Genomic DNA, 17,613 nt, shown 5'->3' on the forward strand with positions numbered 1-17,613 from the left:
TCTTATATAACTCCACAAGAATTCACTAAGTAAATTCCAGCAAGTTCCACCCACCCCTAAGTACTAGGGTTCCTGGAAACTTTATCCACCAGCTCGTAGAGCGGAGGACTTAGTCTAAAACAAAAACTGTAGGGTACAGTGAAGTACAGCTCACAAGCGCCATGTCCGTTGCCGGGTAACATTCTCAATGGTTTCTCAGCATGTTGGATTTATTAGGAACAATTGTACTATATGCAATTAGCTGAGTCTTGTACCTGTGACCTCTTCTGTGGTTACCTGTAACAACATCCTTTAGTCTTTCCTAATAAAATATGGGTTTTCTTAGGTGGATAGGGATGGAACTGTTAGACCTTGCATATCTTGACGTGATTACCCATGACTTTTTGCCTCTATCTCCTTTGCTTCTAGATGCTTTGGGTACTTTGCCACTGCTGATCAGTGTCCAAGTACAAGTGTTCCCTGTGTAAAGTGTAATGGTAATTGGTTGGCCATGATTGGTATGTTTACCTTACTAGTAAAGTCCCTAGTGATGTGCACTGTGTGTGCCAGGGCTAGTAATGCAAAGGTGCGAGGACAAAGGAACTAAGGCCCGCAGTGGAGGGCCTGCGCGCAGTTTGCTAAGTTAGCATGTTGTCCTGACAAGTGCAACCACTTGTCAGGCCTTACTTTACCTTTTGCGTTCACAGTGTGCACCCCTGTGGTAGGTCCCGGGTAACCCCTGGGCAGGGTGCAGTGTAAGTAAAAGGCAGGACATATACAGAGGTGTGTGCTATGTCCTGACAGTGGAAAACACTCCATTTTGTTTTTACTGGTGAAAGGCTATTCTGCCCATAGGACAGAATGGGGGAGGCTGGGTATTGTGCTTTGTTAGCCTAGTTTCCTATAAGTTTAAAATGGAGAGGTGAAGTTTAGTATGTATGAACTTACAGTGTCATAACACATCGTTCTATGAAAGTTGTTTTGTCACTGTGTGTTCAGAAACCACTCTTTTAGAAAGTGGCTGAGTTTTGTGCTTTAAGCATTTCTGTGTGTCTCTGCTGAATGTGGATTGACTGTCTGCATCTGAGAGGTGAGAGGAGCTGGGGGAGGTCTTGACCCAGGGAGGGGGTTGAGATGGCACCAGGCTGACCGGCATCTGGAGACAGAGTAGGGGAGAAGCCCCGGGAGGTGAAGAGGCCTGGGTTCCTGCTATAAAACAATTGACCTGTCTCCTGCTGAGTGATTAAGGATGCAGACTCCCAGTATCAAAGGGAGAAAGGTGACACTGGGAGGGAGACACCCAGAACTGATTTAGGCAGGGGTCAGGGACCTCTGAGCACAAAAAACTTCAAAGACATTTAGGGGTATAACGATGAGAGCTGAAACCCCTGAACACTGGAATGGAATAGAAATGGATTGAGACTGAAAAGGCTTGGACCCATTTCGTGGTCAAGAGGAATCGCTGCTAAGGAAGGAACAACTGAAGAGACTGCTGGGAAGGACCAACCCTTACTTCGTGATCTGGGGCTGGTCTGCAGTTTGCTGTTTTAACCAACGAAGAGGCTGTTGGGACTGTGCTTCGTGCGCTGGGTCACCCTGCTTGAAGAAGAGAGTGTCTTGTTACCCCAAGGGCCCGCGGTGAGCTGGCTCCCTGTTTGGAAACACAGGAACATAAAAGTTTCCGGAGAAGTTTCAAGCAACGCGGTGGGCGCGTGTTGTGGCAGCTTGAGACCCTCGGAAGGTGTGCCCTGTGACCTTGGGCACACGGAGGAGAAGTGAGACTCTGACACGCTGGGTGCGTGTCGTGGTGCACTGCAGGTGTTGGTGAAGAGCACCTGGTGAGCGTGTGCATCGGAGGTGAAGTGAGACTCGGACAGGCAAAGAGCGTGTCGTGGTGCACCGCAGGTGCTGTTGAAGAGTGCCTGGTCGGCGTGAGCCTCGGAGGTGAAAGGAGTCTCAGACGCGCAGGGTGCGTGTTGTGGTGCACAGGAGGCGTTGGTGAGGAGCGCCTGGTCAACGTGTGCATCGGAAGTGGAGTGAGTCTTGGACACGCATTGGTGAATAGCACCTGGTCATTGGATGCACCGGAGAATTGAGGCTCGGACACGGTGTTGGTGAAGAGCGCCTGGATATCGGGGCACCAGAGTTGGAGTAAGTCTCAGTGAAGTAGTGTGCGTGCTTTGGTGTAACCTGGGACTGTAGAGGTGATCGGCTGATCATCATGTGCACCGGAAGAAAGTGAGTCTCTGCAGCGCGGTGTGCATGTCTTGGTGCCAACTGAGCCCGCAGGAAGGAGTGCCTGGTGAACGTGCACGCGGAGTCGACATGAAGTCCCATCAGCGTTGTGTGTGTGGTTTCGTGCCCGAGGAGACCCGGAGGGTGCTGTGGTGAAGGTGCACCCGGAGTAACGTAATCTCAGAGACGTGGGATACGTCTGCCCCACGGCCGCCGGAGACCTTCCTAACGCTCGCGGCACGGACCGGCAGCCCTGGAGGAGTTGAGCTGCCAGGATGAGCCACTGAGGCCCATTGAGAATGTTCTACATGGAACGCCCAGTTCTCTAAAGGAGGAGAGGAGGGTGGGGTTGCGCCCCCAGGTAACGTGGATTACTACCTGGGTGGGGTGCCGGCTCGGAGGGACACCTTCTCGGCTCTCAGTCCTTCTGAAAATGTGAGCCTTTGCTTCGGCTCAGATTGGGGCCCGTACTGACCCAAGGCATGGCAGTACTGGGGCCAGAGTGAGAAGCTGTATTTATGTCATTGTTGATACTTGTGGGGGGCAACTGTTATCGAAGAGGCTGATTCCCTTAATACACATTGCCAATATTGCTGCTAACGAACTGCCGGACTGTCTTAAGACGCCTGACAATATTTCTGCATAACGAAGTACACAATTGTAGCGCTACGCATTGCATCATTTCTCAATTGCAAAGTACAGGATTGTAGCGGCCCACATGCATTATTTCTTCATTGCAAAGTACATGATTGTAGCTACGCATTGCATTATTGCTTATTTGCCAAGTACATGATTGTAGCCGAACGCATTGCATTATTTCTTCATTGCGCAGTACATGATTGTAGCGGTACTCATTGCATTATTTCTCCCATTGCAAGGTACCAGGGTGTATCGTTACGCATTGTATTATTTCTTCTTTGCCCAGAACAGGATTGTATCGTTACGCAGTGCAGTGTTTGTCCATTGCAACGTGTGTAATTCTAGCATTGCGGGCAGCATGGCATTTTGAAAGCGGTAGTTGAGATTTGAACCTACCAGCCAGCCGATACGAATATTATTCTTTATTATATGTTGGCATTTGTATTGTGTGGTCTGATCGTATATCGTATATCTTTTTATATAAAGTTTATACTCGTTTTATCAAACTCATGTGGAGTCCTTTTGTGGTGTCACCAGGGGGTTGCTCTGGGTGTGGTTGGACATATTGTACACTTGTGCCTTGGAGATAGGCCTGGCTGCTCATGCCAAGCTACTAAGAGGGTGAGCAGGGCTATCTCAAACGGTATCCTTATGTGGCCTAACTCTGGCTTTCAACACAAAGTCCTGATTTATCTTCAAATCCAGATGTATTATACTTCCTCTTACCGTAATTAATCTTTCTCAGGAATGAGCAGGATGAAGAATAACAAAGATAAAATACATTACAATTAAGGAACAATAAAGTGAGTAAGCTGAACTCTGAATTCACCTTGGTTCGTTCATGGCTCTGGGGAAACAGGAAACAGTGGATGTAAAAACAAGCCATAAGAGAAAATGCCAAGGACACCTTACCTAAGTCAAGACAACCAAGGGTATCATAAATTGTGCCTTTTAAAGTGGCACTGCAGAAGCTCCTATGTAGGGTAATTGGTTGGAATATATTCTAAAGGGGCACCGAACATTCAGAAGGGACCATAAACAAATATGGGACACTCAGCATTAGCGCTGGGAAAGCAGAATCAGCGGTGTAGTAAGGGGCCCCAAAAGCAAGCAAGGAAAGTGGTCCCCATGCCCTGGCTTGTTAGTGAACACATACACTAAATAGGAAAAAAAGGGCCCCTCAGACACATAGGCCCTGGTGCCATTGCATCTGCTTCACTATTAATAGCTGTGCAGCAGAAGGCCAAGGATGGGCATGGGACAGAGAAAAAATATTGTTGTAGGGAAGTTGGTGGTGCGAAAGATATTTATGTTATGTATGTCCTTTTGTATGACAAAGGGGTATAATATGTTAAGTACGGTCATAGGAAATTGAAAGCAAAATTCTATGGCCGCTATACTGTGAAGTGTACAGTGAAAATGAAATACAGGAGGTAGTGGGGACTCTCCTATAAAGATGTGGAGATAGTGGCCACGGTTGAGAGGCATCAGATGAAGTAATTTGTTGACTATCCTGGTGGAATTAGGATGCATAACGCTTCAACCAAGACTGATAGTAATGCATATAGGGGCATTGATGAAAAGCAAACCTATTGCTTAGGTAGGAAGCAGTGCACCAGGCAACAAAGTACACTTGATGAAAGCAAATGTATCAAAAGCAAAGATGAAAGAAAGAACAGAGGTGTTAGGAAGGTTTATCTGGTGATATGCAAGACTCTTTCATCACCCGGGCGTGTTTGTGTAAGGATGGGCTCAGATATGGGAGTGTATAAATACAGTAACTTCAGACACTCAGGCATCAGCTTTACTTGGAGACACAGAAGGAGTGGGTGAGTAACGCTCTGTGTGTGAAAGAAGTCTTTGATAAAGGGTGGGTGAGTACCGCTCTCTGTAGTGAAAGAAGTCTTTGATAAGGTGTGGGTAACTACCGCTCTCTGTAGCGAAAGAAGTCTTTGTTAAGGTGTGGGTGAGTGCCGCTCTCTGTAGTGAAATACATCTTTGTGAAGGTGTGGCTGAGTACCGCTCTCTGTAGGGAAAGAATTCTTTGTTAAGGTGTGGGTGAGTACGGCTCTCTGTAGGGAAATGCATGTTTGTGAAGGTGTGGGTGAGTACCGCTGTCTGTGGTAAAATAAGTCTTTGTTAAGGTGTGGGTGAGTATGCTCCCTGTGGTAAAAGGCGTCTTTTTGAAGGTGCAGATGAGTATCACTCTCTGTAGAAAAATAAGTCTTTGTTAAGGTGTGGGTGAGAACTGCTCTCTGTGGGAAAAGAAGTCTTTGTTAAGGTGTGGGTGAGCACCGCTCCCTATGGTAAAAGGGGTATTTTTAAAGGTGCAGGTGAGTACCACTCTCTGTAGTAAAAGTAGTCTTTGTTAATGTGTGGGTGAGTACCACTCACTGTAGTGAAAGAAATCTTTGATAAAGGGTGGGTGAGTACCGCTCTCTGTAGTGAAAGAAGTCTTTGATAAGGTGTGGGTGAGTACTGCTCTCTGTTGTAAAGGAAGTCTTTGTTAAGGTGTGAGTGAGTACCACTCTCTGTGATAAAAGAAATCTTTGTGAAGGTGTGGGCAAGTAACGCTCCCTGTGGTCAAAGAAGTCCTCAACTCGGTGCTATTCGCATGAACTGGAAGATGTTGGGGTGTTTTGGACGGGGTGATTTGGTTGGCAGCGCTGGTGATCGAGGCACTGAAATTCTTTACTGATTGGTCCAGGGTTTGCCGTGATGTTGGGCTGGGTGGTGCCCAGGGCGTCTGTTTATTGTTGCTGGGTTCCTGTGGTCCAGCTGGGGTGGGGAGCGCTGTCTCAGATGAGGGTGGTGTGTGGAGGGCAGACGAGGGTGAAGTGTATGATGGTGTGGTCCGTCCAGGTGAGTTCTGAAGTGTGGGTGTAATTGTTGCATGGGGAGCAAAAAACGATGGATTTAGGCCCAGATCTCTGTACTGGGGTGAATGAATGACATTGTTCTGCATTCTGTCTATCATTTGTCTTTTTGCATTTGTCACCCCGAGTGCGACGGGTATGCGCAGACGGGGCTCCCGTGCTCTCCATTTCACTGGAGTCAAGCTATCCTTGCTGATGAGGGGTGAAACACCGAAACCGGTCCTAGGATGCTTGTTTGCAGTCCAGGAGGACCTGGCCTGGCAGTTCAGGCTGGATTGTTACCATGAGGCACAGGGTCAAGACTGATTTGCATATGGCTGGGTTCAAACTGGAATGGCATGGGGAGCACAAAAACAATGGATTTAGGCCCATATCTCTATACTGAGGTGAATGTATGACATTGTTCTGCATTCTGTCCATCACTTGTCTTTTTGCGTTTGTCACCCCGAGTGGGACGGGTATGCCTAGACGTGGGTCCTGTGCTCTCCATGCCACTGGAGTCAAGCTATCCTGGCTGATGAGGGGTGCAACCCCAAAATCGGTCCTAGGATGCTTGTTTCCAGTCCAGGGAGAACCTGGCCTGACAGTTCGGGTTGGACTGCTCCCATTGGGTGCAGGGTCAAGACTGATTTGCATATGGCTGGGTTCAAACTGGAATGGCATGGGGAGCAAATAAACTATGGATGTAGGCCCAGATCTCTGTACTGGGGTGAATGAATGACATTGTTGTGCATTCTGTCCATCATTTGTCTTTTTGCCTTTCTGTACTGTATTAGGCTGGGGCGGGAGAGCTTGCGAGTGCCACATAGTCTGCTAGAAGGGCACATTTGGTGCCCTCCTTGCATTCTTCAGTTCAAACTAGATTGAGGAGCCGTTGGCTCCCCGCTCTGGCGTGAAACTGGGCAAAGGACATGGGAGTATCCTCCCCACTATACTACCCCTCCTCTGGGAGGGACCCCTGAATTGTCCCAACACTCACCTTAGGGTACCTAAGGGCTTACCTGTGGGTGGGTCCTTAGATTCGTTGAGGGGTTCGATTCTGATCCAACTCCACTTCTTCTTTGACATTTGGACATCTTGGTCGAGTCATGCTGACTGGGCCAAACTGACCGCATAGTCCTCTTGCTTCCGGACCAAGACTGCAACGGAGAAGACTCTGTCGACTCCTGACCTTGTCATCCTGCAAGCTCACTGCAACATCAGTGTCCGTGCTCCATACAGGTTTCATCCTGGGCCTGTGATCATCTAAAGACATCCAAAGGAATCTCCCTAGAAGTGAAGGAGTCACTCCCCTGCATCCGCAAGCACCCCAACAATATTGACTGGTTTGCCGAACCTGGGCTCCCATGGACCCCACAAGGCTCTGTAACACAGGTGGTGGTTCTGCGTTCCCTTGAGGCCTGAGCTGTCGAGTTGAGGCCAGCATCCTTTGTACAACACCCTGGAAGCAAACCCCTGTGCACCGCGTCACTGCATCACTTTTATCACCCAGTAACCCAAACGGTTTCCATGACCGAATTTTGCCAACTGAGTCGTCCGCCTCTCCATTTAACTTGATTTCCTGAACTCAAGTGGCATTTGTCTTCCATGCCTTCTGGACGTGCTGGTGTGGCATAGACTCTGTCCCCTCAGCTTTCAGGTAACCTTCGTCTCAAACTCGCTTCTGAGTTCCAACAGACTTTTTCGTCCTTCTGTGGTAAGACTGCAACCGCGACGTACCCACTGATCAGTATTGAGTATATGGTTGGGTATCCCTTCTCACTCAACCGTTGGGGGGCTCTTCGACTCTCACGTGGGGTTGTTCCTTGGGTCCCCGACTCTTCTACATCTCCTGGGTCCAGTCTCGACATAGGTAGTGGTTCACTTCCCATTTATTTGATATATGGCCTGTCTCCCCTCTGTGGACCACTGTGTATTGGTGTTAACTGCTGTTCTATGTCCAAAGTATTGTGTGCATTGTGAACATCTCTGGGAAGGAGATACTGTAACGTGTTAGTGAGTGATTGTAATAAATAGCCACTCATGGATACGAATTTGGGTGGCTTGGATGATGTTGATTCATTGTGGGCCATCCCTGAGCCATTGACTACTCGGGTCAAGGCTTGGACCCCTTTAGTTTTACAACTACAGTCATTTGCGCTCATAACTTCATTACGAGCATGCAACGGGAGGGTGGAGCCTGATAGACCAGGGAAAGTCACATTTAACCGATTAAATCAGTCCTCAATCATCGATTATATTTTCATAGAGGCTAGGCATAGGGATAGGGTGTATGAGTTTAGGGTCTTTGAAAGATCTGACAGTGACCATAACGCCCTGGTACCCTCACTTAAGATGGGGAGCTTTGGGTTGAAATGCCAAATCTCGGATGATTACTGTGTCACTGTGCCTTTAATTATCACAAACTGTAGGTGTAGGGTTAAATGGCCAGATTTTCAGATGTCCGACAGCAAACTTGCCTCACTATATGAGATCATCATCCCATTTATTGAAGAGATGGGGAATTTTGGCCATCTAGGCAGGGCATCTGAAATACATAATAAATTGGTCACAGCAATCAAAGATATTCTTTGCCCTGAGACAAGGGCAAATCGGCCACGGACCACGTCCTTCTCCTGGTATAATGCCTCTTGTCGGAATACCAGAAAGGCTCTTTTTAGAGTTTTAAACATCAATAACAGGGAGGCCATTAAGGCACACTGTTCTGTGTATAAAAAGGCACTCCTCGTTGCAAAGAGGGAATGGGAGGCTACTAAGTGGGAGAATTTGGGATCCGCACTTAGCAACAAAAATTCCAAACTATTTTGGTCTATAGTTGCAACGGGACTTAGTGGGCATATCCCTGCACCCGCCCCCAACATTGCCCCTTCAATCTGGGAAAGTCACTTTTGTGCTCTCTATGGCATTTCTGAGCCTGGTGGTACGTCTGATAACACCACTGAACCCCAGCAATCCCAAAGTCCTAGTGGGGCTGAAGAGCATGGACGGTCAATTGCCGCCCATCCATGCCTCCCTGCAGATGAACTAATCACCTTGTCCGAGGTAGAGGCAGCACTAGGAAATTTGCTCCCAAATAAGGCTCCAGGTTTGGACAAACTGCCAGGGGACCTGTTTGGGACGCAACCAAAAATATGGGCCGCTTTTTTGGTTGCTTTATTTAATGGTATCTTGCAGGGTGACGATCTGCCTCCTACTTGGTTAGGAGCAGAAATCGTGCCTATTCTAAAAAAGGGATGCCCATTAATTCCCTCTAACTACAGACCCATCAGTTTAATTGACACATCACAAAACTGATGGGGAGGGTTATCCTTTATAGGATCCTTGGGTGGATTGAGGAAAAGGGGATATTATCGACACTCCAGGCAGGATTTAGGTCTGGCACCTCCACTTTAGACCAGATATTTCGCCTGCAGGTCCTGTATTGGAAAACAGCAAAAGTGGAGGGTGGCAGCCTCTACCTTGTGTTTGTGGACCTGCGGGCTGCATTTGATCTGGTCCCGCGTGGAAAACTCTGGAGAGTGCTAGCAGACATAGGCCTCCCGCCCTACTTGTTAGCCATTCTTTCGAGGCTCCATTTAAATAATTTTGCGCAGGTTAGGTGTGGAAGGTATGGTGAACTCAGAGACCAATTCCCTGTCCTAAAAGGAGTTCGTCAAGGGTGTGTGCTGGCACCAACTTTGTTTAGCCTTTACATAAATGGCCTCATAGAACATCTGAATGGTGTGATAAATAATGACGGCCCTAGATTGGCCACAGGTAGAGTGCCTGCTCTGATGTTCGCAGACGACACATTGTTGCTGTCTAGAACATCATCGGGCATTCAAAAAATTCTCGATGGTTTTGTGGAGTTTTGTGACCTTCGGGGCTTGGAAATCAATATAGGAAAAACAAAGTTCATGATCTTCAAACCCCCATGCGTGTACGTCCAAACCCAGTACTTTATGGTATCCCCCTGGAAAGGGTCAAAACATTTATTTATTTGGGTGTTACTCTTACTGAGAATTTTGACTGGCATAAGCAGATTGCTAATTCTACGCTTAGGCTATCTCAGCTAGCGGGGGGATTATGTAAAGTTTTTAAGGAATCTACTTATAGGCCGGTTTTCCCAGCACTTAAAATATATAGCCATCAAGCAAGAATGGCAGCAATTTATGGGGCTGAACTGTGGGGGCATAAGCAGACTACGGATCTTAAAAAGGTGGAGCAATCCTTTGCTAGAAACTTAGTTGGCCTACCGCCTAGTACGCCATTGATCCCTCTTAGATTTGATCTTGGCTTGTCCCCAATAGAGGAGATCATAAGTTCTAGACCAATTATGTATGTGGTCCGTTCCTGAATTAGCTGATTACAGAGCAGAATTTTCTGAGATTTGGCCTACTCTTAAATATAAAACGATTCCATGGCTTCAGTACATTAGTACAGTTAGTACTCGGCTCGGCTTTTCCGGATTATGGGATACCCCCGAGACCTGTTGCACTGGGATATCTAAGAATATACTCCTCTCTCAGATACGTATGTTAAATCATCAAACATTAATGAGCTCTACATCTCTGGGTAGGTTGACATCTGAGTTCCTCTCAGTAAAACCAGAGCCTAAGGCTGAGGAATTCATGGACCTAATTGAACCCCCAGCAGCTCGAAAGCTGTATATTCAGCTAAGGCACGGTACTCTTCCCATAAGGTCCCTTACCTCCAAATGGTCCAAATCCAATAATGAAACTTGCCCCGCATGCACCCATAAAATTGAGAATATTCCTCATGTACTGTTCTTTTGCCCTGCCTATTCTGCAATTAGAAAATGCTGGCTGACCCCTATCTGTAAGAACTTGGGACTTTTGCATTTTACACAGGCTTGTAGGATATTGACTTATGATACTTATCCTCCTATTGTGTTTGCGGTTTCTCGTTATGTGCTTTACATGTGGGGTAGGAGGCGGAATTTTTTAACCTAATCGTTGTGTTTATCGTTTTTTCAATATTATATATTGTGATAACTTACAGCTGAACCTCTTTTTAAACATTTATGATTATTTAGTGTTTAATTTTTGTGTTGATACAGTTTATATGCACTTTTTATGGTCTGTTGACCGAAATAAAGTTATTACAACAACAATAATAAATACCTATTTTCATAAGTCCACTGTGTGGTTCTTTTTCATTTAGCCTATACTAAAGGATTAGACACTAGCAAACCAAGCTGCTTTGCACTCCTCCTAGATTAAGCCTGAAGGCGGCTCTCCACAGCTACCAATTAGAGAGCTTTATATGGTTATCTAAACTCTAAAATCACAATGAGGGTCACTCAGGTTAGTGCAGGGTGCTACACTTACATAAGTGAGCAGCATATACTGACCTAGCTTCTCACACAGTGACTATGGCTGCTTCTGTCTTGGAGATGCTACTGCAGTGTAGCTCCTCGTGGCTATGGCTGCTCCTGTTTCTGTTATTCTGCTGCAGTGTAGCTCCTCGTGGCTATGGCTGCTCCTGTTTCTGTAATTCTGCTGCAGTGTAGCTCCTCGTGGCTATGGCTGCTCCTGTTTCTATGATTCTGCTGCAGTGTAGCTCCTCGTGGCTATGGCTGATCCTGTTTCAGTCATTCTTCTGCAGTGTAGCTCCTGGTCGCTATGGCTGCTCCTGTTTCTGTTATTCTGCTGCAGTGTAGCTCCTCGTGGCAATGGCTGCTCCTGTTTCAGTCATTCTTCTGCAGTGTAGCTCCTCGTGGCTATGGCTGATCCTGTTTCAGTCATTCTTCTGCAGTGTAGCTCCTGGTCGCTATGGCTGCTCCTGTTTCTGTGATTCTGCTGCAGTGTAGCTCCTACTGGCTATGGCTGCTCCTGTTTCAGTCATTCTTCTGCAGTGTAGCTCCTCGTGGCTGTGTCTGCTGGAATTAGCGTTACAAAAAAATGAAACTCCTAAGGTGGCCACCTCAGTGAATGTTACTTAATTTGTATTTGTTTTAGCCTACAAGACTCCCGTTAAGATGGCTATAGTGTATTTTCTAATTGTTTGATTTTGTGGAATATGCTTGCATAAAAAAAAAAACACCAGCAAATGTCAGACCTATTAGCTTTACCAATGCTTGTTTTCTGGTTGTTGTTTCCTTCTATAACCATCGATTTTCTGTGCCTAGATTTGGTTTACTCCGTTTAGTGTTCAGTACAAATGATAAATAAATAAAATAAAAAGTGTTCTTTACAAATGGAATTATCCCCTCGCCATATCAGAGCCCCCGCTAGGTTGTCGACTGCGACCCAAATGTTCAGCTTGCACGCTGCCGACAAGGACTGGTCTGCACGTGCCGACACCATGACATGTAGGGGCGAAGCTGTCTCACGACAACCCCTGTTTGGTCAAGGATCGGAAGTATGAGCAGGGGGTGTCTACCACATCCGGTAATTACAGGGTGCATTGAATATCTCACCCTCTGTAAAACCTGCCAGAACCGAACAGGGACAAGTGTATGATACTTGTCAGACCATGTGTAGTTTGTGCATTAAACACCAAAATCTGCATATTATTCCCCAAAAACTAGTTCATATCACGTCATTCGATGAAAGTGACACACATCTTGTAAGGCGACACGCACGTGACAGAAGCCATGTCACGCGCTGCCACCAGCACTCTCCACGGGGGTGCCCCAGTGATACCTCCTCACAGAAACCCATCTTTAGACTCTTGTTTGTTGACGTCAGTGAATGGCAGATATTTCTCCGCCCTTTTCCCCACAGGAAGAAGACGCCAATAGCGGAGCACCCCAAGAGCATCATGGGGTTCAGGGCACTCCTTTTCACCCTTGGCATCATGTTCATCAACTTTGAGAGTGCCAGTTCCGGCCCCAGTGACGTCAACAGTAAGTGACCTGGTAGAAAGCCCAATGGTGGGGCGGGGGGGGGGAGGGCATGAACCGAGGGGGGTCATGATGGGGGTTACTGATCAGCACATTTGTAGTGTAGTGTCACTATGAAGAGCAGTAGGGGACCCTACATAACAGGAGAAGAACTGGATGGAGTAAAGAGAAATATCTCAATAAAATCCTTCTATTAAATGCAATCATGACAAGATACGGACCCTGCACCCTTAATGCCCTGGACGATGCTGCCCTGTATGTATTGATTGTGTAGGGTCTAGAGGTTCATGGATTGAAACTTCTGTGGTCGCAGCCATTATTAACAGTGAAGTGGGTGGGGGGTGGGTCCAAGCACGCACAGTTATCCCAACTGGTACGATAAGGAGTGTTAGAACACGAGGCACAAAGATTTACAGGCTTGAACCCAGCGCTACCAGGATGTGGCAGTGAATGACTCTTGGACTCTTCACCCCGGCGACACGGCCAACCTTAGATATGGACCATCAGGTGAATGTAGCGAATAGTTCCCTATAGATAAAGGTATACGTCAGGGATGTGCTCTGCTTCTTAACCTCTTCTTATAGGAAGCAGTTGACCATCTACTGTGGAACCCTAAGGATTTTCCCGTAATGGCTGGAGGAAAGTTCCTGTTCTGTTTCTTGCTGAACAGAGAATGCAATGCATAGATTGGTGAATAGTTTGCTGACTATTGTAATAAGAAAGACATCACCATTAATTGTAGTAAGACTGAGGTTATAGCACGAGGGTCATCACTGGAACTGGCGGAAGCTTCTGATAAAGGACAATTGAGGTTGCAAAGTTCTCTGATTACCTGAGGATACGAATTGAAGAACAAATTGGTTGGAAGGTCCAGATATTGAAGGCCAGAACAGTCTTACTCCAGTCTGCTGGGGTGGTATTAACATGTAGGCAAAAAGCAGCTGCCAAAACTAATAGTACCATACTCCAGATACATACGCTTAAAGCGGTAGCAGCTGTGCTTTATGGGGCTGAGCTCTAGCGGTATGGTAACCTAGACCCACTTCAAGTGTCCGAAAATAATTCTTTGAGGGCACTGTTAAGGTTGGTATCATGTACCCCCTTGTTATCACTGTATGTTGAACTCAGCCTAATGCCTGTCTCTGATCTGGCAGCAACAAAACCTGTGCCTGTATTAGACCAGGCAGGTAAGGACCCAGAAGGCCGCAGTATATTTGCGTTCACTGGAAGATACGTATAGATGTGGAGGTCCAGATCAAGGTAACTGGCTGGGGCACTTGAGGAACTTGCTAATCCAATTTTAATAGGGCGTCCTGTGGTAAATATTTAAATTACCTGTACTATTTTTTATGCGGTAAAGTCTAGTAAGAATAACTCAGTCAAAATAAGAGGCAGAATCCGTGGTATTAGAGGTTCTGAAAAGGACTTTATTCCTTACAAAGGAATTATGGTTCGAACCAGGCAATCATATTCCATCACCACGAAGGTTCAGGAAGGGATAGGCAATACATTATTGACAAGTAACGATATATATATGAAAAGCATTACATTAAGACAGATGCAGGAGGCGTAACAGCTGATAATACAGATAAGAATACACATACGTAATGAAAATAGGCGTAATAATAGGCGTATACTAGAAACGTCATTTAAAATGATGTCACAAGTGGGTGGATCCATAAGAGAATCCTGCAGTGTCAGCAGAAATATTTGGCAGAGATGCGCGCGCAGCCGCATGACGTGTGATTGACGTGCAACTAGAGGGTGAAGGGGAATTGACATTTAGCTCTACATGTGGAGACAGAAGTCTGGGGGGTCAGGTCAACCTAATCCCAAATCGTATCTAATATCTTTGTTTAAGGAACTGTTTTATCCAAAAGGAAAGGTCTCTCGGACGGAATCTATTCTATACTGACTGTTAGTGCATGTACAAGCGTCTATGTGTCTACATGAGATGCGAGGGGGCAGGAATCTTCCATGGTAACAGGGGCTATGAATTACTTGCATAAAGACAGCGAGGCCGGGCCCTTTGCTCGGTAGCTGGAAGGATGTTTATCTAAACTACTAGACAGGAATGCATTGGATGAGGAGCGGAGCAGATAACTTGAAGGCTGAATACAGTTTTTTTGGCAGGCAACAGGCCGCGTCAGGCACCGTTAGCCGCGCAGGGAGTAGGACAAAGTTCATGGATACGGATGCAGGTCCAGGCTAGAGCATTTTCAGAGGCAGAAGCAGGAAAAGACTTGATGGCAGAATTCAGGGCCTACTCGCCTGAACTGTAAAACGTGAAAAGTGAACCATATAAAGTCGGTGGCCAATCATACTTAGGAATGGAATATTCGACCCATTCATGGCGGATCTGAAAGAGGACAGGTTGACGTTGGACGCACATGTATTTGCGTCTTCATAGCTGGAACTGGAGGGAACATACATGTACTTGTAGCATGTACATGGAGCCGTTGGGGTCTAAGATAGGGGACACAATTGACCATAAAAATTCATATTTCCTCATTCCCTCCTTGTCCCCTACGGACCCTTCATGAAATATCCATCTTCATCAATCCATCAATCTGTTCATATAGCATCATTTGTTCTTCTTTCTTCTTCCGGGATCTTGAATGAAAATTTGAAGGCGGGATACACGATGTGGCACACAGACCACAAATCGCTGGCCCACATTGTAGACACAAGCAGCAACTGAATAGTATGAGAAAGCCAATACCTAGGAAGGATAGGATCCTCCATCCCCAGGCTGACAACACGCTCCAGAACCAACCGGACCAAGTACAGGTGCCTGGATTCTGGTGTATCTGGCTTACGATCTTATGAAGTCGAGTTATGGCTTTATATACTGACGGCTCGTTTTCTGGTATGAAAACACAGCAACTTGATCCGATGACCCTACAAGCTCCGCCCCTATCGGCCAGAATGACGTCAAGGACAAGACGATTTTGAAGAACAACAATCCGCATCGCAGACTGCTCCTCTGTTAAGTTGCCTAAGGCGGAAGTAGTTTCATTCACTACTGCTTCAAGGGTTCTAGTTAATCTACGTATCAGCTTACTATTAGTGACTGTACCTATGTAGGGGAAGAAACCTTTATTGAAATCTGTGTATTGCTCCCATGCTGTTTCAGTGTAGTCGACAATCGGGAGATCTCTCTGCTGTCTATTGTGTACTAAATGGGTATTCCTATGGTAATCAGGCGGGGCTAGGAAAACAGGTGGCAGAAGGAATGCAATGTAACAGGTACCATCCCAATCTAGGGGTAGGCGTATGTATGCGGTGTGACCACAGATGAAGTAGGAGTGACGAGAAGCTCTAAATGTAGACTTGCCTTTATCACTGAATTCTATTACAGTGGTACATTTACTATGGCCCATGTGTATTGAACCATTCTTTCTTACACATAATTCGCCTCTAACTGGAAATACTGACATAGCGGGCAAGATTGGTGTAGCTTCGGATTCAACATTCAGGATCATGAGGTGAAGTGTAAAGTTACCTAATCCATATACTTCATTTTCTAGATCAGTTCCTGTTCTTTTGGGAAGTCCCTCCTTGTTAGGGTAGCAGACTTTAAGTAAAACTAGGTTCAGGTTTCCCCATACCCAGTTGTCTTGATAAACTACTGAATTTGAATCTAGGGAATTAATCAAACTAAACCATGCTCCACAGGAGCCATTGAATGTGAATGGATACGGAAAGAGGGGCAGAACTCCCCTGTATTTCTGATAGGGAGGGAGTCGGCCACATATCCAACAATTTGTAGCATTGCTGGTCTGATGAGAATGATGTAACATACTAATGAATGTATTGTTGCGCAGCGCAAATCTATAGGACAACTCATGCGGGGGTAATTCGCTAAAAGAATGTTCGGCAGTAGCATTGAAAGCACGCTTAGAAATAGGGTAATACATGTGTAATAATATACTGGCAATAATAATCAGAAGACTTAGAGAAAACATAATTAATAATGTCACTATGCAGTGACTACGAAGTGATTTACAGTACGCATGTTTCTTGAGCTGTTTCTGTCTATTTCTCTCTCTATTTCGGTCTAGAGGATACATGTCAGAGACAAATTCAACCGATTCACCTTGGAGAGGACTTAAACAATCAAATTTTCTGACTTGCTAGACCTTAGTTTCAGTTTATAATTCTCCTTTTCTGGCTTATCAACCAGGGGGAGTTTTGAGTCAGTCTGTGAGGAAATGCAGGGCTGATAGTTCAAGTCGGATGGTAGTCCATGAAATTTTTTGATATGGCTCGAGTGCAACCACCCTTTGCGTCCCTCAATCTTCACAGCTGTCCTTGTGGTCAATAAGACGAGCTTGGGCGACTGCCAGCGAGGCTCCAGCGGGTTCCTTCTGTCGAAGTTCCTTACAAGCACAAGGTCCCCCGGAACCACGTCATGGGGCTTCACCTCAGTGTTATCGGGAAAAGCTGCAGCTACCTGTGAACGACAAGATTGTAGTGCAGACATCAAGGAAGCCAGGTAATCTGTCAGCATATTACAATCAACATCAGTGATTTTACGAGGTATAGGCGTCCCCCACATATTTGGTGGTCTACCGAAGATCACCTCATACGGGGATAGCCCTGTTCGAGAGTGTGCTACCATTCTCATGTAAAAGAGCGCAACTGGTAAAGCTACTATCCAGTCGACACCTTTTTCTCTACATACTTTGGACAGTCTAATTTTCAAAGTTTGATTATGCCGCTCCACGAGACCTGCTGCCTCGGGATGTCGGACACAGTGGAATTTCCATTGATAGCCTAACAGAAGTGAAACATGTTTCATTAGCTCGGATGAGAATGGCTGGCCATTATCTGAGTACACGACACGGGGCAAACCATACCGTGGGAAGAATTCTCGAACTAACTGTTTGGCAGTAGTCGGGGCAGTGTAATCTGAGACGGGATACGCCTCTGTCCATCGGGAAAGAGCGCATACAACTACGAGGACATATTTGAATCCTCGACAACGTTCCATCTGGATATAATCCATCTGGAGGACTTCAAAAGGGTGATCGG

The 17,613-nt window shown here is 46.3% G+C and overlaps 1 protein-coding gene across 1 annotated transcript in view; it reads left to right on the forward strand.

The window, feature by feature from the left end:
* The first annotated feature begins 4,656 nt into the window (after positions 1-4,656).
* LOC146863470 (uncharacterized) overlaps positions 4,657-17,613 on the forward strand; it is a 68,769-nt gene continuing 55,812 nt past the window's right edge. Inside the window, exons 1-2 of the mRNA XM_085642894.1 lie at positions 4,657-4,682; positions 12,458-12,579. Coding sequence (XP_085499020.1) covers positions 12,495-12,579 — 85 coding nt within the window. The 5' untranslated portion in view covers positions 4,657-4,682; positions 12,458-12,494. The remainder of the gene's footprint in view (positions 4,683-12,457; positions 12,580-17,613) is intronic.

Source organism: Triturus cristatus, chromosome 2_2 (assembly GCF_964204655.1).
Source record: "Triturus cristatus chromosome 2_2, aTriCri1.1, whole genome shotgun sequence".
Lineage (NCBI taxonomy): Eukaryota > Metazoa > Chordata > Amphibia > Caudata > Salamandridae > Triturus > Triturus cristatus.